General features: G+C 31.9%; 1 protein-coding gene across 4 annotated transcripts in view; it reads left to right on the top strand.

Moving 5' to 3' along the window:
• Nucleotides 1–22,326, top strand: part of LOC111039519 — a 58,731-nt gene extending 36,405 nt beyond the window's left edge. For 2 of the 4 annotated variants that reach the window (XM_022323065.1, XM_022323063.1), the window contains exons 2-7: nt 6,918–7,049; nt 18,073–18,272; nt 20,043–20,316; nt 20,552–20,827; nt 20,886–21,050; nt 21,134–22,326. In XM_022323065.1, coding sequence (XP_022178757.1) covers nt 6,918–7,049; nt 18,073–18,272; nt 20,043–20,316; nt 20,552–20,827; nt 20,886–21,050; nt 21,134–22,138 — 2,052 coding nt within the window. In that variant the 3' untranslated portion in view covers nt 22,139–22,326. Of the gene's footprint in view, nt 1–6,917; nt 7,050–7,377; nt 7,603–17,687; nt 17,808–18,072; nt 18,273–20,042; nt 20,317–20,551; nt 20,828–20,885; nt 21,051–21,133 lie in introns of those variants that run through there. The other 2 variants (XM_022323067.1, XM_022323066.1) reach the window with 2 other exon arrangements.

Here is a 22,326-nt window from a genome sequence, read left to right as displayed (position 1 = left end):
TATTATTGTCGTAAGACTATTGTTCGATATATTATCTTTCTCAACACATATGCAAACTGTATATTATGCTATTGGCTGTAACGATATTATTATTGTACAGGAACGCGTTTGGCGTTTAGCATACCTACTCAATACCGTGTGGGAGGTTTAAGCGGCCAAAGTCGATACCGAAAGGTTTCATAATAATGCTAACATTTATAATATTATGATCTTTCTGCTGTTATAGCATTATTATTATTACTATACCCGCTGTGCAGAACTATTGTGCGATAGTGTATAAAAGCATGTGTAGGTACGTGTATGTTATTATACGTCCCGTTCTCCTCTGCTGATGTCTTTTATGGCGACTGCAGCTATAGTGGTTTCTCTGCGACTGTTGTAGAGCAAAGGTGAAACTGACCGGCGTGTGTGTCACAACGCGTTGTTTCCTGAGTGAAAAAAACGTTCCGGCGCAAGTGTTAATAATGCTGTAATATTATGACAATAATAATAGTGAAAAAAAAAGAAAACCATTTGTATAGAAAGTACCAATCTTTACTCCGTTGTTATTTTTTTCCTGTCGTTTTGTAGACAAACAGCTCAGAGATCTACTTTGGGCATTATATTTTTTGGTTGAGATTCTATGATAATACCTGCCTATACCACGAAGTTATAAATTAGGCGCTGAATCGAGTCGGTAGCGTAGCAATATAACATTGACTACGGCACTTTATTATAATATAAATAATAAACCAATTACCCACCAATACAACGTATATTCGGGAATGGAGTATTCGACCAGATTCTGATATTCGTTGTTGTTTAGTCAAGCATATGGCAGAGCACGTTAAAAGAAACTAGTGGATAAACTACCTACTGCAGTTTGTGTATTTATTGCCCTCGTATATGAATTTGTAGACCCAACCTATTTTTTAAACGATAATATTCCACACCAGAGCAACCTAATTTCGACAAACTTGGCTCGGTTCCATTACGAACAATTTGATAATTTACGGTTGTTGTCTTAGAATTTGGTGTTACCACGCGAGTTCTATTTAATATAGGTATTGCAAAAACTAGAAAACACATAAGATCTTGCAGAGCAAAGTGCACACACGCATACACGATATTATAAGCGATTAAATAATACCTATAATCAAACGTCTACGCATAGGTGCTATTTATTTAAAAAAAAAAAAAAAAAACGTCGGGAGGTTAAACGCTCGCTGTCGAAACTTTTTCCACGCGTGCAATATCGTATTAAATCTAACCGTCGCGCGTCTTCGCCGAATGATTATTATGCGTGTAGGTTATCGAAACACTCCATCGTCTCTATATACATAAACTATAATCCATATACAGTGTGTCAATACATAGTTCTGTATAAATATGCACGCTTTATATAAGTACCTACTGCAATCTGGGGCGGTGTGTTTTTGACAGCATGCGAACACCTATATATGTACGGCGACTACACGTATATCGCATCTAAACGGTGCCGAAACCGTTGTGAACGCACATAATATATACTTAAAGTATTTTAGAGTCTAGTCATTGACGGGTTAATTTGTGTTACGATTATTATGAATTTGGTGTGCGCGCGTCGGGAGGCGTCGGTGGAAAAATTAAATAAACAGTTATAACATATCGCACACACACACAAACACACGCACACACGCACACACACACTCACACATATCCGCCGATGCTCTGGTTTTAATACGTACATTATATTATTATAATATCGCCGGCGACCGTTGTATAATGCTCGCTTAACGATTTGCTCGGGGCGTGAGTTTAACGATGAGCGCCGCACATAATGTATTATACAGGTTGATTTTGTGATCGAGTGCCGGGTAATATCTAAGAAAATAAAATATGGAATTCTAAAGTGTTTTGAATTTTATGAACGAATACTGCGATTCGTAGAAATATGCGAAACAGGTATTTTGTGTTTAAACGTAGTTTAGGAACAAATAATTAAAAAAAGTCCATTCATTTCTTAAGTTATTGCCCGATTCACGTTAAAATAATCACCCTGTACACAGTGTCCCGGAGCGAAAAATTCACAACGCAGACGGCAAACGTCAAGACGTGATAAATCATATTTTATTACCGTTCGACACCTTTGGTCGTCGTATTATATATATAATAATATTATTGCAAGATCCATACGCTCCGAAGACGGACATACGTCAATCTTTGCAGAGTGTCGCTATATAATATATACTATTTGACCACGCGTAGCTTTATTACGTCATACAATTATTATATTCTGCGATTAATTAATTAATGTATGTACATATATATATATATATATGTATTGAATATGCGGTATATATCGGTACATGAGCGTTTTGCAATCACCAACGAAGAAAACAGCACAGCACAGCGCAATAATAATAATGCACTGTGTATGTATTCTTACTCTGTGTATAATAATTTATACATATATAGACCATTAATACACGGTCACTACAGCTGCAGTGATGTAACAAGACGTTCGAAATTTGATTCAAACCTCCCATAATTCAAACAGTCGTCGACCCCGCCGTGCTTAAACCCGATTGTTAAACTCGATAATTCAGTACCGCCAAATTCGTCGTGCGTGTATTATGTAGAACCCTGCAGTACGAGTGCACTCACTCTGCACGTTACACATTATGTACATTATTATAATATAGGTAGGTACGTCGACGATGACGAGTCCGGCGAGGAGCATATTATATTATTACCTCGGTGGCTCGACATACGCGTATGCACAATGTATTATTATGGTGTAAAATAAAATTTGAAAAAAAAAAAAAATAAGAAGAAACGCTGAAAATCTTTACAACTCCGCCCAACGATTATCCACGTATAATCAAATCGCGGTCGCATCTCCGAAAGATTTCGATATAATATACTACGTATATCAGACTAGGTACGCATGTGAAACACGTTCAAACGCACAATATATATATAGAGAATACACGATCTATACACGGACTGTGGTATTATGTAATCAAATTTACAGATGGTGATGGCATATAATATTATCTTAAATGCGCATTTGGTTGAAAGTGTGCAAGATGTGATGCGCGTTCAGAGGGGAAAAAGCAACATATTATATTATTATCATCCAAAAGATTGAGTTTCTGTGTAGTTGTCCTTATTTTATAAACGAAAAACATCAATACTATAATAGTGTAATATGTTGCAGTGCTAACGATTAAAATTGGAAACGGTCGATGTTATTTCGATGCCAAACAACCAGTGCAAATTTACAATAGAATTTTTCATATCCATACACGACTATTGGTTTCTTTTTACATGAAATCTTGAAAATTTATCTTTTATCACAATGAATAGTGATAGTTTTATAATATTTATATGATGTTAAATTGATCTTCACTTTTTAATATCACTTATCGCATTATCGGATGACCGTGATCCGTTCAAAAATAGTTCGAATATTTTAAACCTTTATAGTCTTTTTATGAAAGATACTTTCGAACATAATATTATTTTACATTTTTACGCTCTAAAATTATGATGATACGATACTTTTTGTTAACAACATATTATAAACATTTCTATCAATCGTATGTACAAATTAAAGTACTGTTTTCGTTGTATGTATAACATAAAAAGTTTTTGATAACCAGTTGACGTGTTCTAATAAGTAATAAACAATAATCAATGAAACCTAATACATTCTTCGATTTTTAAAAATTAAGCACTTTTATGTAAAATAGAAATATTGGTATGATAAAATTTTAAATTTAGAATTGTACTATTTTATTATTGGTACAATGAATGTACAAATAATACATTGCTAAGTAGTAAAATCAATTATTATATTATAAAAACGGAGGCATTATATTATAGTGCTAATCTTTAATTGAAATACTGGATGTAATGTAATGTTTTGAATTGAAATAGGGACCTTGTGAGAATTGAGAACATTAGAAAGGACATTATTGAATGATAAATGATAAACGGCACATCATTCATGTCGATAATATAGTATTACAACCAAATTAACTAATGGACAATGGCGCAATAGTGTATAGCGTAGCAGTGCAGAGAATAAAAGTCATACGCTTTGTATAAAATGTAGCACACTAACACACTAACACTTTGCGGTATGTTACTGTAGTTAATAGTTATCTTAAGTAATTTTGAGTTTTTGAAAAGGTTGATTTTAAACTGATTTTAAACTGATGAGATATAATATATATCGCATTTGAGAACGTGTCAAAAATAATATAATCTCAGGTACCTAGACCAAATAACTATTTTTCACATACCGTCAGATATATAGGTTAATTTTAAATTGCATTAAATTATACATCAATGACGACTGTAATAGTAATATACTTAATCATTTAACGAATACACTTAAGTTGTATTTATTATATATCAATGATCGGAGACCTTTTAACTAAGTTACAATAGTAAAAATGTATAATAAAATATTAATATAAAAATATTCTATAAGTACTAGGTGCTATCTATAAAAAAATATGCCTTGTTAAATTGTAATTATACTATTATACATTGTTGTTATAATAAGTAACCTATTATAATATTATACATACATAGTACTATATACTTAAATATATTATATATGTTGAGTAATACCAATGGATATTTCTCTAACAATGTCACTTTTAAAAGTCATTTTAATTACTATACTTTCATTCGATTTACTTAGTGTATTATAATATACAATATAATATACTGCAGTATGACTAAATAATATAAACTAAATTAAAATTTGAATACCAAGTTAAACACTTAAATATAATAATATGTATATTCTATAGTACCAATATACTTAATATTATAATATATTACAGGTAGGTAGGTACTCTGGTATAATTTCTAATTTAACACCCGCCACCACAGTCGCCTCCGTGCATGGCAGGTATTCACAACTATTCGTGTCTTATCTCCATGAGCGCGGTGCTCATAATGCGCCGATTACGTTACCGCATTTTAATTTCTGATTTAATAACCACACGTAACTACAGACTCGTACTATATTGAACACATCGAGGTTAAAATATCAGTCATGAGAATAATACGTAACTCTTGATAATTATTTATGACTTTCCGCACGAAAGGCTCCCGATGTTTTCGTTTACCGCAAATTAATAATGCAATGCTTCAAGAACTCATATAGTGCATGAAACATCAATCAGTTAAATTATGCGTCCTAAACGACTACTAATGGACAGTTGCATTTTAATATTGTACACGTCTTGATTCCTTGGCAGTGAAATCAATTAAAACTTAACATGATTTCTTTGTTTTGGGTTAAGAGTTTAAGACCTTAAGTTAACATTTCACATAGAATAGCCAATAGATAGATATAGGTACCGTCCAATCTGTTATAGGTAGCTTATAATATAATGCAAGTTAATCAAACTCACCCGTGCAATTGTTAAGGAAGTAAAATAATTTTAATTATCTTGCATATATTATTCATAACACTTGCAACATCGGTAATTATATTATCTTTATTAAACATAATAAAATATGTTCTCCGAACCAAGCTCATTTATATCTTACTGGAAGTATAGATACGTTGTACTAATGTACATTATTGCTAAATTTTATACCTAATATTATTACATACGAATTATTAAAAAAAAAAAAAAACTAAAATAATAATAATACACCCCCATTAAAGTCGATATATATGAAAGATTATTTTAAAAATATATTTTTTGTGTTAAAGATTGTATATATGATATGAGTATCGGAGTAAATCATATTATATTATATATAATATATAATACTCATCTAGGTGGCTATAGGTCTATGTTTCGTGGTTTTTTGAAATGTAATACATGCGCACTTTATGGGACACCCTATATTTGAACAAAACGGGATGATCAGATGCAATGGCGACAGGCCGTGTTAATAAAATATAACATAAATTAAAAATATCAAATTATATCGCCGTAGTCTAAAAAATTATAAAAACTAGGTATTAAAAAATCATATCGTGTGACAATTTTTGCATAATATTAATGTATGCGAATCTCGCGGTCACACTCATGTTAATTATATGTATTATGTTTTCACCTAACCAAACAATATCATATTTATTGGCTTGTATGTTTTTATAATGTCGTCAGAAGCAGATGACCGGGAAACACATGATTGTCCACTTTTTTATAGGCTCTAATGCTCTATTATAATATTATACGTTTTGGGGTTTATTGCCTGGTGTACCGCTAGTTTGCCGAATAACGGGTTTAAAAAAAAAAACACTCGAAAGTTGTATACCCGTATGAAAAATAATTCACAAATAAATATGACACAGTCAATTGGGCTGTTAAACGAGAAGAGCGTATATAATAATATAATAACTAAACAGATCAAATAGCTTATTTTTATTTTATATGGTAAAATGCATCACCAGCCAGGTCCACCTAGTGGTTTTCTACATCAAAAACAATACTATATATACTTGCAATGAACTTATCATATATTATATTACGTATTTCCGTTTGAATATATATAAGTGTAACGTACAGGTATTATGTATGTATTATTTTTTTTATAGCGTTATCCGCCGGAGAAACTGGTTTTTAGTAGACTAATCCAAATTTTTATTGCTCGCCTCATTATTTTATTTATCTATAATTGTGAGATGTTGACCCCTTTATACCTGTACATAACACTAAACTACATTTACATATTATAGGTTTACATAGTGTAATGGAAAAGAGCACGTAACACATATATAGGTACGATCCATGTACGCGTAGTATTTGTTTTAAACATATTATGTTGTGTACTTGTGTGTTTGTGTATGTATATATATTAATATACGTTGGATTAGTCAAACGAATATTACGTGTTTGAAAAATCGTAAAAATGTTAGTCCACGCACGCGATGAATGTATTAATAATTTTCTTCGTTTTGGACATGTTTTCAGATATCGGCAAAACCGAATAGCAAAATGAACGATCACGTGGCCCGGCTGCGGGTGGTGCAAGAGGTATCATCTCGAAACAGTTCGGCCAGCTGGAATAGTTCGTGTACGTTTTCGACCGAGCAGAGTTTTCAAGTGAGTCTATACTCTATAGTCATCGAATATATCCTTGATGTACCGACAAGCACACGAATCGAAACTAGCGAGTTTCAATGGTCTAAATCACATGTATTTTTTATAGAATTACATTAACATTATTATGATTTATGATTTAATATATAATATCGTACAAGAGTGATAGAGATTTTCTACGCAATAGTGGCAATACTCGTCGCATAATGTGCATTATTGTTAAGATAATATTATATATAATATTATTATCAAATTTGAACACAAAAAGAGAAACACGCAGATCGAGTTGAACCCTTAGATGATAAGTGATAATTAACGGACACTCGAAATTACTATATACCTGGTCTGTGTATCATAAACTTTTTTTTTTTATATTCAAATTAAGGCTAGAAGTATGTTGTGAAAATGTCTTTACAATGTGTTAGATGGTTAATGTTTTGTGGCATTTGTCACATATTGGCTGAAGCTCTTTACTAATTAAATACAAATATGTGAAGAAGAAGTGTCCGGTTCTGATGCGGGTAATTGCAATGTCTTGTCGTCGGTTGAAATATTGGTAAGAGTTGTACCATTTTTTGATTGTTTTTTAAATATTTTTTAACTAGTTGGATGTTGGTATTAGATTCCAGTGATTCGGCCAAAATGAGAGGATTTTTTTTATTAATAGTTTTGAATGTTTTAAGTGGGTATATTATTTAATGGTAAGATTTTGAATAGTTTTCGTTATATGATCGGCATTTATTTGTATGCATTTTCGTTTCCTGCGATACCGATGTAGGATGGTTCCCACAAGAATTCGATGTTTTATTTATTCAAATTAACTTTGCTTGAATATTTAGGGTTGTTTAATTTTTAGAGAAAAGGTTTCCAGGTGCTAATAAGATACTCAAGGAGTCATTTATTATCAGTTTGATTCTAGAGGATTAGAAAGTTCTAAACTTTTACCCCTTCTAGATAGCAACATTTTTGGCAGAAGACATGTTGGTTATTTTTGGAACCTTGTATTGAAAGATTTTGTCATCTTTAATAAATTAGTGTAAGACCTACCTCGTGTTCAGATTTAGATACATCTGTATATATTTTGATGTAGAGGGGGAATGTGTTTTTAAACTGAGAAGTAATTATGGCATTATTTGGTCGTTTTTATTGAATTTGAGAAGTTGGGTATTAAGTTTTAATTATTATTTTCAAGGTGGTAAATCTTTTGCAGAATATAATGTTTATTGCTATTATAAGAACATTGTGACACTTATTACAGCAGCGGGATACCATTTTCAGTTGGGTTGTCATTACCGACTTTATACGGTAACGTCCCGAAGAAACGTTTGATATAGGTACACCCACACCGAGCGGCGTCGAGACATAAATTATGATTAAGTATATAATGAAACAAGTTTATCAACGACTTGGGGGTTCAATTTCAAACGATCCTGTGCAGTAACCAAAAACGGCTCTGTTTCAGTTTCTTATCGCAGACCACTACTGACACTCGTTTCTCCTAGGCTGCCGTATGTACCTATTTTCTTTTTTTGTGGTACAGTAGCCCTTAGGTACTCGTGGAACCATGCAGTAGGAGAGTATGACTCGTAAACACGGCGTCCCACCGCATGTTATATTTATTTCTATTTTATACAATGCGCCGTTTGAAAACGATTTTACAGTTAAAATATAATCGCTATTTTAAATAGTGTAATAATAAATAACTTATGACAAATCACAAGTACGTTTACTTTGGTAAAGTTAATCATAACTACTTTTGTACAGTGTACCTACGATTTTTGTAAACAATGATATTTGTCAATCTTGTCGGTGAGTATAATAATATGATGAGCGGTAGGGATATGGTTTGCAATACTTAACGTCTTAATGCGCACTATCGTAAAATCAAGATACAATATAATATAATAATATGACGTGCGCGTAAACAATGGGAAATAAAAATAAAAAGTGAAATAGGTATCCTGCGCAGTGGTCTGATAAAAATCAGCGTGTGGGCGGCGCTTGAAAAGATGTTAACCCGACCGGGGGCCTCATGTTTTTGACATTGAAATCGGACAATGTAATTTAGGAAATATGAAATGACCGCGCTACTCTTTTGGTCTAATCGCCTATATACACACACACACACACATTTATATATATTATGATTAGTACACTGCAGTGTAATATCAAAACCGCCCACAGGGATCTGGTGGGTGTTTTCGTATTTTTAATGGGTTTTTTTTCACCGCTTTTGTGCCGAGGTGAACCGCCGCCACCTTACATATTATTAAAGTACCTTTATAATATTATGTATAATATGTTATCGTGTGTGTATATATTTCAAGAAAAAAATAACGTTGGTTATCAATGACACGATATGTCTCCTCGCGGAAGGCCCGTGTTTTATTTGCTAGTAAAATTATTGCAAACCACCGCACGACTGCTCACATTATTATAGTATCCATAGGGTACATTATTATTTTATACCGTGGTATAAAAATCAAAGAGCGCACACCGACACGCATATATTATTATATTACATAAACACACCTATACATTGAATATAAACATTTAACGGTCCTCCTCGAGTCGCGAGTCGAGCATAATGTGTCATCAGTAATTGCACATTCATCAAACGTGCGGGATGTACCCATATATTTTTTAATTTTTTTTTTCAACACGATCGGAATAATTACAAATTTATAACCCATATGGTATAATATATTATACACATATACTAAAAAATAACATTTTTTTATTATTATTATTATTTTATCGAATTCGAGTATATATTATGCGGCGCACAGTGGTTTGAGTCGTAGCGAGATTTATAGCCAACGCATTTAAAAGACGGTGTTACGTAATATATACTATTATAAAATATACGCTTTTGGCGTTTCGTCAATATAGGTTGGGATTTTTTTTTGTTACAAGTATTCCTCCATCTTTTCTCACTGTGTTCAACAGAGTATTTAAAAAAAAAAAAAAACTAATTTAATATCGTTCTAAAGTAAAAAGAAGTGTATTTCGAGCGAACGGTCATAAAACATTGTACGATACGTAGGCGTTTGAAGTGGATGTTTCGTCTCGTGAGCGGTCGTCGCCGTAATAAAAACACTTGCACCCTTTTTACACACGCACGTCTAACTATATTTTATGCACGCGCGGTATTTGTCATATCAGTCGCATCATATATAGGTATAATAATGGTATAGTGGACACATATTATTATGGTCGTTTATACAAATCGAGCGAAATGGAATGAATTATAAACAATTATCAACCACATCGAGCGGTCACAATAATAGGTACAATACACACCACGGAATGAAATAATATAATATTATGCGACACGTTTATTCGACGATATCGTGTACCTGTTGCAGCTATTTACTTGTAGGTACCTGCGCATAATATACGTACCTGTGTACAGCACCGGCGCAGCTCGGTATTTCGTCGAGCCTTTCACTGTCACTGTTCTCGTATGGTGTAATAATAATAATAATAATAATAATATCATGTTGGTTAAAAAAACAATATTTCCTCGAGCTCGTGTGAATCCGACGAATCCGATGTGGTACCTTTGTATATAATAATATACAATGCGAGTACGCTGTGTATATATATTATTGTGTAGGTACACGCGCACAAGAAACGCACTTAACGAAGATTGATGGCCCCCTAATAGATAGGGCATTGTATACAGCTGCATATTATAATACCTATACATAGATAGGTACCTACGTTGTCGGATTTTATACCGTCCCTCCGCGGTATACACACCGGGTCGCATCGTACATATCGTATACGATGCGCGTCGTGTATACTATATACACGTATAAACTTGGACAAATACGACGACGACGACGACCGACGCACAGAGGGTTGAGATTACGTTACATTACAGGCACACACATTTGTACAGTATGCGTGTATTTGATCATTACCAAGTGCATCACGTATTTATACTATATTGTCCGTTGGACGAAATCGGAGAGACGGTGCGCGCGATGTGCAGGTGGATAGTATAGAGAGAAACACACACACACACGCACAAATATACTTACCCGAAGACCGTGCATGGTGCACAGACATATTTTATTATTATATATTATTTAATATATATATATATATTTATATACATACTGTATGTATATAATGGTAAATGACGTACGATAGCCTGCGCGGTGCAGTGTACGTATGGGTATGGTGTATGGGTACTGGTAATTTACGACGGAACTCGATTGATACGTCGTACACGTATTGTTCAAGAATATTGATAACGATGTTATGCGTATATGACTGGATTTTCAAATTCGAAACGCGTAGTATAAAGCTGTCGACTTTTATTTTTATTTTTTCATATGCACAATGATATCATGTCCTTTAATTTATCAGTAGAAATATTACGTGTCGGTATATCCCGGTGTGTGTAGTCGGTACTTATAGTAATATATATATATATGGTAGGTATAGCTGCAGGTACTACATAATAATATAGTAATAATAGAAGAATATTATAATGTCGCCGTTATTTATATTTTATACAATCCTGCCGCAGTGGCATACCGAGATTCGACCACTGCCCCCGGTGACACCATAATTTTGTTTTCAAAAATAAACATATTATAATAATATATGTAAATCGACAAATATTTTCCGTTGAAGGTTTTATTGCACGTTACACGTATAAGTAGCGGTAGTTTTCAAAAAAGGACACGAATAATAAGACTACGGAATTAGATACACGTGTGTATGTATATACATAAAATATAATGTCGTCTTGGAGGATAATCGTTAATACGGATCACGACTCCAGTGGATTTTTTTTTATCCGAACACATGATTGATGATAATTTTACGATAAGGTATTTACAGTTCGTGAGCTCTCTATTTACATTGTAAGGAGCATCCCGCAGGTAATCTACGTATTATATATTATAATACTGATGACGTCAAAGTAGGTATACCCATGTGGCTATGTATAAGCGTATATAATACGTATCGGTGCGAATTTTCTTTTTTCTTCATTTCTAGCGTAGCGTATTATTCTATACCACTACAACTATAGGCAGTACGTCGTAAGTGTGTATAATAGGCTGTGAGATAAATATATGTACAAAAATAGAGAGAGACAGACTGAGAGTGAGTCAGATATTTATATATAATAATTATTATACATCGTATGTCGCATAATATAATACATATAATATGTAAAACCGATACTTTCGATGTTATCGTTTTCCCGGTCGCTTATAAAGAAGAGAGAGAGAAAAAGAATAATCGTTTAATTAGTATCCGGCGTATGTGTATATAAATATATAATACACCTGCACAAGGTGGTCCAGACACAATGAGCCGGAAATCTTCGGTCGTCCGCCGTCCTACGACGAATCTCACCCCGAGATAAATGGCGTCGAGAAAAATATATTATGCGACGTTTACACGTTATCGCACAAACACACACATTCCGTAGGTACTTATACATTTTAATTTACTGTCGAGTTTCTTGTATTTTTTTTTCACGCAAAATCTACGTACGTTTGAGTTGCAGTTTGTGCATTTTGCGGTATAAACAGACGCAATTATTTTCCTAAAAAAAAAAAAAATAACCATACCTGCATTCGTTACTTTATTGTATCAGACCCGTGCGTGGGTGTGCGAGGCACGAGTGTGTTTTTTTCACGTCAGTGCTCCTATAATAGTTCTGTATTTAAAATTCAATTAAATATTTTCAACGTTTACCTTTTATCATATTTTCATTTGTTGATTCAAGATAATTAATTTTATATACTAAAACTTTTAACATACCTATTACATACACGCATGTATTTTATATTTATAGCCTTCGGGTTATTTTTACTTAACCGAATATATTTTGTAATATTTCAATAGGTAATTTATTATAAAATAACATATTAATAAAAACATACATATATTGGGGATTTTACTGGCGTATTATTTTTTTTTTTTTTTAATTTACAGTCTAGTCATATTGCAGTGTGAAATAAAATTAAAATAAAGAGGCTGAACTATCGATTTGATACAAGATTTTAATATTTTAATATTTTATAAGCTAAAGAACATGTGGTAACATATCGCTGTAACTTTCTCTGACTAAATTATATAGTCGAAGTACCGCCATAGTTCACCTTATCTCTAAAATAATAGTTATTTTGTGCGTAAAACAATAGAATTTCATCAAAACTGATAAAAATAAAAATAATTCATACTCATACCTACTTGTTTGAAAAAGTGCCGACGACTACCATGTATAATCAATGTTATACGAAAATAACTAATAAGTACTTATGATTCTTACCATATTGTTCTTAAATATAATCGAATTACGTAACATCAATTTATACGCCTTATTCAACTAACTAAAAGAAGTCGTTCATTTTGAGGATAATTTTTTTTGTTTTTGTTAGTTTATATACTTATAGTTTAAGAAATGTATATATATAATATGAATCTGGTTTCAAACGTATTTGATGAATGCAATTCTTTCACTGCAGTCGATGTATATCCTTGAACAAAGATTCTAGTCTCGATATTCTCAGTATGGAGAATAATTCTCTGTGTACGTACTTAAAACATTGCCAGATCTGTTAATCACGACCACATATGTAAATGTCATATTCGCGCGCGTTGTCACAATAAAATCCCTACCCGACTCTCTGATATAAAAACCCACCGACATTTAACAACGGAATTGCTCCGGCGAAAGTAATGTTCGTAAGATTTTTGGCGATGGTAGTCCGTGAAATTAAACGAACCTTCATATTATATATTGAAATGGTTAGTTATTTTTCCCCAGTTATTAAAAATAGATTGACTATAAAGTAAAATATAGTGCAAGATCGTACAACCTATCCAATCTATAAACAGGTATACAATTCGATTGAAAGTCAACCAGTTGAACTCAGTACATTTGTATACACATAGTGATTTGATCGAATAATTAAAATAGTTAAGTCAGGTAAGTTATATTTAGCAACGACGTCTAAATGAATCACCAGCTTATGAATGGTTGCAGTCTCTCTCTTCCACTTCCCACATTTCCATTTTACCGTCGTGATTTTATTTCCTGATTGGTATGCCAAATACACGATACTGCCATTTTCCTCATAATCCGAATTAATTAAATAAACCGGGTATAGATTGCGACCATTTAAGAGTTTTATTGACTATAAAATGAATAATACAAAACATGACAAATTAATTCCATGGTTTAAACAAATTATTAATTAACGTTTACAGTAATATTAATGTTAATTTTTACTTTGAAATGTTATTAACAATATGATATATTTTTATTTATTTTGTGAATTTAATTCTATGTTAGAAATGAAAAATTTCAGTAACTGAAATTGATCCATGGTAGATAATGTTACTTCAAAATTCGTGATAACCTATAATTGATCTTATAGACTATAGAGTATCGACGCTCTCTTTTGATAGATAGAAGCCACAGGTGATTTTGGCTTAACACTCTTTTAAAATTTGATAACTATTAATGTTTTTGAAAATATTTTTTTTTCTTAATTTGAAGAAACGTTAATAGTTTTTGAAATAATGAGATTCAGACCTGATGTATACGTATATATTATATTATACAATAATATGTAGTTAATATTAACTATTACACTATATTGTAATTATGTTGTCAATAAACTAATAAAATATTGAACCAAAATTCGCTTGTGAAAGCTCAGTTCAAAACAGATTTTTTTTATTATTTTAACAAGCATGATTGATATATATTATACATTTAAAGAGAGTGAAATTTTACGTGGGTATATTTTGAAATAAACTAGCCGTGAAATTTAATTAAATCATGTGAAAATCAAATTGATTGGTGTGTATATTTATGTATTTATAATGAATAAATCAAATGAATATCAAATTACCTAGTATTTATTTATACATGCAGATTTTAGATAGACCAATTTAATTTACCATATTTATGTCCCACATTATACAATGTTTATATTTTTAATAATAAACTTAAAAAATAATTTATGGTTAAAACCCATTATTTTTTTTTATTAAAGTAACCTACATAGTTTAAGTTTGCCATTTGCACTACTACTACTACTACTACTATATTCAACTATTATCAAGAATAATAGCTATTAATACAATGAAAATTGTTGAATATACTACTAAAATAAAATATTTTAATGTCTGAAACCTGTATTTCACATTTTTAATTATTATGTGAATATTTGGAACATTATTATGACTAATGTTGATAATAGTATGATATTATTTATAATATACAAAAGTAAATGAATATCCCCTAGAGTTTCATCTTACATTAAACAACTGTGCTTAGCATCAGAATACTATTTATTATTTGTGTTATCATTTTTTCATAGTTTTATTTGGTGGTTAAAATAAAACGTTCTGTAACCAAGACGCTGAATAGTAAATCACAGATTGTCTTTGTCGATTTACCATTCACTAAGACTGCACATTTAAGATTATTAAGTAATTATACTATTTATACTGTACCTATCCATTAATTTTTCTTTATTATTATCTAAGGTTAGTTTTTCATTTTTGATACTGTAAATTAAACAAAAGTCTTAACTAAACAGATAAATGTTACATTAATCTTGACAGTATTATATAGGTACGTAATTATATTCACGTCAACATTATTTTTTAACACTTTCTATTTCAGTAAGAAATATTTGTAGGCGTTTTTACTGTGTAATAATAAATTAATACATAGGTACATTATAGTATATTAACCTTTAACATCATACAAATCAAATATACATATTATATTCATACAAAAGCTATAGAAAAGCATAATTAATTGTATTCCTCTATTAACCTGTTGAAATGTTGAAATACATTTTTAATAAATTGTAATAACACTTCATTGGGCATTTTAATATCCGTTGATATTAAATATTACCTATCGTAATAAAAAACGAACGAATGTACAAGGTATTCAATACACATCAATTGTAATATCTTATGAGTTTATTTTAGTTTTTTTTACTTTGCAAAATTTTATATTATTAAATAAAAACAATCAGCCTACCTACTTATAATCCGATATTCTGATACTATATTTACTTGTTAAAATACAATTAAAATATTTTTTTTGATTTTAATAATTAGTTGATACATTATCTTAAAAATGACGTGATTGGAAATGTTAGAAATCATTGAAAATATCCTTCAAATGCCTTAAGAATAACGAATCAGTATCTCCGTATTAGTTATTTTTTATACATAATACACTAAAATTAAACTCGAACCAAACTACTTTCGCGCTTAAATATTCCTTTTCACTAGTGTTTTTTTTTTTTAAATACAGTTTAAAAGTTTTTATATAAACTTGTTTTGACTGCGATTTTGTGAGATAAATGTAAATCAATAAAGGTTACCCACTGTTCAACATAATAATATATTATTCTTTATCACATATAGGTAATAAGTGTTAAATTAAAACTATTATTCAAATTAGTATAGTATCATTTACAATCATCTCTCTACCAGGATTTTTTTCTCTTTTTCTTTTTAATAGTATTCATAATATAATGCAATCAAAATTAAATTGTCTTATTTTAGTATTATGATATGTTTATTTTATTATTGACTTACCACTGGTTATGAATATGAAAGTAAATTATTATGCCTCGTTGTCTCATTAAAAATAAATACATAATGGTAATCAGAAGAACCAAACTTAATATATCCTCCATCAACTTTACTTAAAGTTTAGATAATTTTTATTAATGACTATAGCCAATGAATTTAAATGCTCTAAAACCAGAAAAATTCATAATTTTAGGTGTCTAAAAATACGTTTAGAATATCTTATATCCCTGCTGTGACCGTCCGTTGACGGTCGTTAATAAAAACGTTGGTTACTTAGTTACGATTGTTTATATTAAAGTGATTTAACAGCGGATGTATTCAAAGTAAATTTATACAAGCCAAGATTAAAAAATATCAAAATATATGAGGATTTAATAAAGATTTATAAAAGCCAATATAAAAAAATAAGTAGCTACCAAAATATAAAGTTTACTAAATAGTTGTTTTTAAACTGTACCTACATGGAATTATTTCTAATTGCGGTGTTGCATTACATCTTGTGATTATAATATATGCGTCATAATATCTGTTTATCTAAATCTATTTAGTGTTTTCGTACAATAGGGTTATGTAGTACCTACAGTTATCAAATACCGTTAGGGTAAAACAGAGTATGAGGATTTGCCCAGGACGGACACAATTTGGCAGAATGATGATACTTAGCGTTGGGTAACGGATGAGAAGAAAATTAGGTGTGTGAAAAATTCCCATGCACGAGTTATTTGCTCGTGTTTTTCATATTTAACAGTAGTCTTATTGTTACAAGGCAATTATAACAACTCAAAAGAAGTTTAGAGTTCCAACATTACAGCGTTATGTAGGTACTTATAACGAAATCCGCTCTCAATATAGTCGGCTATTCATTTGTAGCGTGGGATCCCATCGAAACTATAATCACGTAATAATAACAAAGTATTAGAATAAAAATTATGTTTCTTTTTCTATTCATTATGAAGCGGAAAAGTGAAATCATTTTCATTTAACTATCCGGGGATGGGCAATTATACGACAACCGCTTTATTTACTAAAATAAAAATTACTCCGTCCGTTTAGTCTTGTGCCCGCGCCCTAATCATGAAGTCATGCCGGCTTTGTAATCGTGAAAAAGGAACGTTGTCTCGTGTATCCCATGCATGGGTGCTGCGTTTTTTAAAAGTGAGATTTCTGTTAAAATATCATAAGTTTCAATTGCATTTTGTTTTTTAAAAATATAATGTTATCCAATATCATATATCATACCTATAATGGTATTGCGAGGCATAAAACAATCAATAACAACAAATTTTATATTTTTTTATGTACGATTTTAACAATTAATTGTTTTACGTGACCGGTTTATGCTTACTATATTATCTGTGTTAATTATTATTGGAAAAGTGCTATTAAAAAGATTATTAATTATTCTGTGTTATTGTCGTAGGATCAACCAAGACCACCGGTGTACAACGTAGAAGACTATGCCGGATCCTTGCGAAAATTTGGAAAGCGAGGGCCTACGTCCGACGTTAACAACGGTGACTCGTCTGAACCGAAAGAAACCGAAATGACTCTAAAAGAATTCACATCAGCTACCGAGTTACTGGAAAAACTGAATTCTGATCTAAAACTTGCTTATTTCAGGTAATTTATTAATTTCATTCTGGGGAGTAAGAAAGTAATGTAATATGATGTTTATACATGTACTATGGAGTGTATATACTATATTAAAATATGTGAAATTGTAGAGTTTTAATAACTGAAAAATTATAAATAAAACATATATTTATCACGATCCAACGATTATTCTCCAAAATAAAATTTTACTTTTCTCAGTAATTCTAGACTAATTTTAGTTAATCAGGTTTTTCTTTCAATTTAAATACAAACATCATAAGACTCATTTTATAATATAAAGTAGATACAAGATTTTATTAAATATGATAAACATTGCGCAACTATTTGTAGTCCATTAAAAATAATAATGATAATAATGACAATAATAATAAAGACTAATTAACAAACAAATCACGTATGTTTTATCACATTTGTAATAATTATGACCCAAACAACCTTGTTGAATTCCCGAATTCAATTGTTCCTAAAATATATATATTATTTCAAGCTCGCTCCACGCCCAGGTTATAACTTATAAGTTGTCTATTGCGTCTGCTAGAAAATTACCTACCAAAAAAGGAATGAGTGTATTCATCATCAATACAAATGGTAAAATTAATATACAATCGCTACATCCTGTGCTCTTGTACTAGACATTAAAAAGTAATGTTCCAATCGTTATAAACCCGATACTAGAGTTAGTAATCATCTCAAATTTGATTGATAAATTAGATTTCAAATAATTTTAATTTACCCACGTTTCTAATTTAATTTTTTTTTTATGAATTGTGAGTTGTATTTATCAAAAAAAGTATATGTAATAATTTTTTGAATATTTAATAAAACAAATACCTTGTGATTCAACTACAATATAAGTGGGCACATAATTTTAAAATTATAAATTATAATTAATTTATACATTGTGAGTAAATAATAAGTTTTTAGAGATGTAAAATTGTCTATCAATGTCTAATAAAGTTGTTGTGAGTTTAGGGAATATTATAATTTCCAAATTCAATAAAATTAAAATATGTATCATGTCTAATGAATCGGCTATGATTTATTAAGCCCGAGTTGTAGTTTGCAAATTAAACCGTTGTAAACACGAAAATATGATTTTGTTTGTAGGTCATTAGAATAAAGAGATGTTATCGGTTGTTAAAATCAATACGTTAAATTTAATTATAGTGGTGTGTACGTTATTCGCCATTCTTGTTTGACACTGACAGAAAAAATTATAACGTAATACAGAGTCCCAATGCCCTAGTGTATGAGTGCGCGTAAAAAAAAATAAAAAATAAATAACCCAACCGGCTTATCCGAGGAATAACGGTTATAACACTGCCAGTATTAATTAACCACTAAAACCGGTACCGGTCATTTATTTCAAGCGAGAACGAGATGAAAATGTAACGTAAAAGGTAATAATAAATTGTTTATCAGCCGGTTAGTATAACACATAATATTATATATATATATATATATATAATAGGTACCTAGTATATATACGTCGTACGTGTATGTATGAAAAAATAAATTGATAATTCGGAATACCTAGTCCAGCGCATAATTGGATGCCTGCGATATGTACAGAATTATGTGCTCTGACCTTGCAAGATGCAGTTATAAGTTAGAACTGCCAGTGTCCTTACTGTAGCAAATATAGATACCAATAACCATCACATAGTCCATATTGGGTCAACAGTCATAAACTATTAATTTTAAAAAAAACTAAACTATTTGGTGGGTACATATATAACTTTGTGTTTGATTTTTTTTTCTTTTTATGATCTGTAGCTTCGTACAAGAATTCGTCGGTGACCCAATAGACGGAGTCACACTGTTGCTGGAACTCCTGAAAACGATCCAACAAAACGGCACACAAACAAAGTGCACGCCAGCAAACCAGCGCCGTATCACATTAGACGAAAACGCATGCCTGCAATGTTTGAAGTATTGCATGCGCTGTCAAGATGCAGCTAGGAAATTGGCGATATCTCCTGCTGGATTGTACACCCTTGCCGCGTGCATCATGAGCACTGTCAATCAATCTCGACTACTGACTCTGGAGGTTTGTGGATCGAATCATTCATCATGTGTTTTAGTTTAATATTGTATAGTTAACTTAAAAATGCATTTATAAAATAATAAGCTTGAATTACGTATTGATATATTTTTATCCAATCATATCATCATAAATATACATTTAATGATATTCTGAAATAAAAATTACGATTCAAAAATGTACTTTGACTCATAGAAAAATATTGTATTAAAATAATTTGATTGCATTTGTGTGCTTATAGTTACTGACCAAGGCATGCTGTGAATCGGGTACAGTAGATGGACACAATACGGTTTCGGACGCAATGAGTACAATGCGACTTAGATTTGCTGAGCCTGTCAGGTTCAGATTTTTAGTGGGAATGATGTCCGGTAGCGGCAGTTCCGGTATGGAACTACTGTTGGCTGGTTTAAAGTTTATAAACGCCTTCACAGAAACTTGTCCGGATCTTCAGACAAAGTTTTATGTGCAAGCCGAACTCAAACAAGCTGGTTTTAAACCTGCAGCTATATTAAAGGTAAGAGACATATTTAAAAAAAAATTCATTTTCTTAAATGACACGGTAATGATTTCAGAATATTTCCAACAAATCTCCACTATTGAGCTCCGTATCAGATGAAATATACAGGTGGCAGAAAAATTTCATAAATGTTGAGTCATTGAAAAGACAGCACGACGAGGTCATCAGAGAGGCTAAGTCTCTTAGAGAGAAAGTAGTCATGCTAGAAAAAAAAATTCACGTGAGTATGACGTAAAATCGTATTTGATATAAATCGACTGATACATTAACTAATTGACAAATTGTTTTATTGTTGATATTTAGCTTCTCCAAGAAGAGAAACGTGTAATTTCTTCACGCAAAGATCCCTTGGACAGCTCACAAAAGAATAAAATTGAAGGAGGTGGCAATTCAGCTGAAGACGAAGGCATCAGTTCTTCCGAACAAGACGACTGCGAAGAGGAAGTGTCTTCAAAGAAAGTGAAGGTTCCCTACAAGATGTACAGCGTATCACAAGGTGACACGACCATCGAGGAAGTGCTCGAAGACTTCGACAAGGTTATAAATGATGCGTCTACTGAATCAGGTGATGGACGGAAGATGTCTTCAGTGAGTAGTGACAACTCCAAACGGTATTACGATTATTCCGACACAGACGACGTGGTCATCATTCCCACCAGAATCGTCCCCGAACCACCAAGGCGGTCCAGGAGCCTATTCATGAACAAAAACTTCGAAGTCAACCCGTTTTTCGAGGACGATGAAGAGAGCATCGACTCCGAGTGTGCTTACGAAGAGGATGATGAGGAGGTAAAGTCTAAAATAAAAAGAAGTGAAACGTTTCATTCGGTCCAGAAACAAATAAAACGATTCTCGGACCTGGCGCTGCACAATCACCGCGTGGAGGACGAGGAAAAAATCAAAGACGGCGGCAGACGAAAATCGATATACAACGTTTTCGGCAACGCGCCCGAGGCGGAAAACTCGATGTATGCCAACAATAGACCAGTAACGAGGTCGGTGAGCACCAGGAACATCAACGACTCACGGATACCGGTCATGAGATTCGACCACTGCAAGTCTGAAAGGTCCGTGTACTTACCAATGGGCTGCAGGGTCACTAAGGAACCCAAGGTTTTCATGACCCGAGGTCACAACAACGCAGGATTGTATTCTGGTTATAAGGAGACCACTGCCGTTGGAAAAGACTCAAGTCCTAAATGCAAGCTTAGCTCGGGTGGTAGTTCAAACGGCTTGAAAGCGCTACAGCACATTAACATGTCTGTTTCCACGGGGAAACTTACAGATTTCCCTTCGGGACTCTATTAGACTGAACATGTAGAATTCATCTACTTTATATCATAGTTTATTATTAATAGGATATTAGTGTTATTTTTAGGCATTGGCGTTCCAAATGTATATATTATATATTATTATATAGTTTATAGTTTTGTAAAAGAAAAATGCACCGAAATATTGAAACATGGTGTTGTTTCATTGCGACCATTACGCCTATA

This window comes from Myzus persicae, unplaced genomic scaffold (assembly GCF_001856785.1).
Source record: "Myzus persicae strain clone G006 unplaced genomic scaffold, MPER_G0061.0, whole genome shotgun sequence".
Taxonomy (NCBI): domain Eukaryota; kingdom Metazoa; phylum Arthropoda; class Insecta; order Hemiptera; family Aphididae; genus Myzus; species Myzus persicae.
Note: the sequence above shows the minus strand (reverse complement) of the source record. Positions and strands in the feature narration are given on the sequence as shown.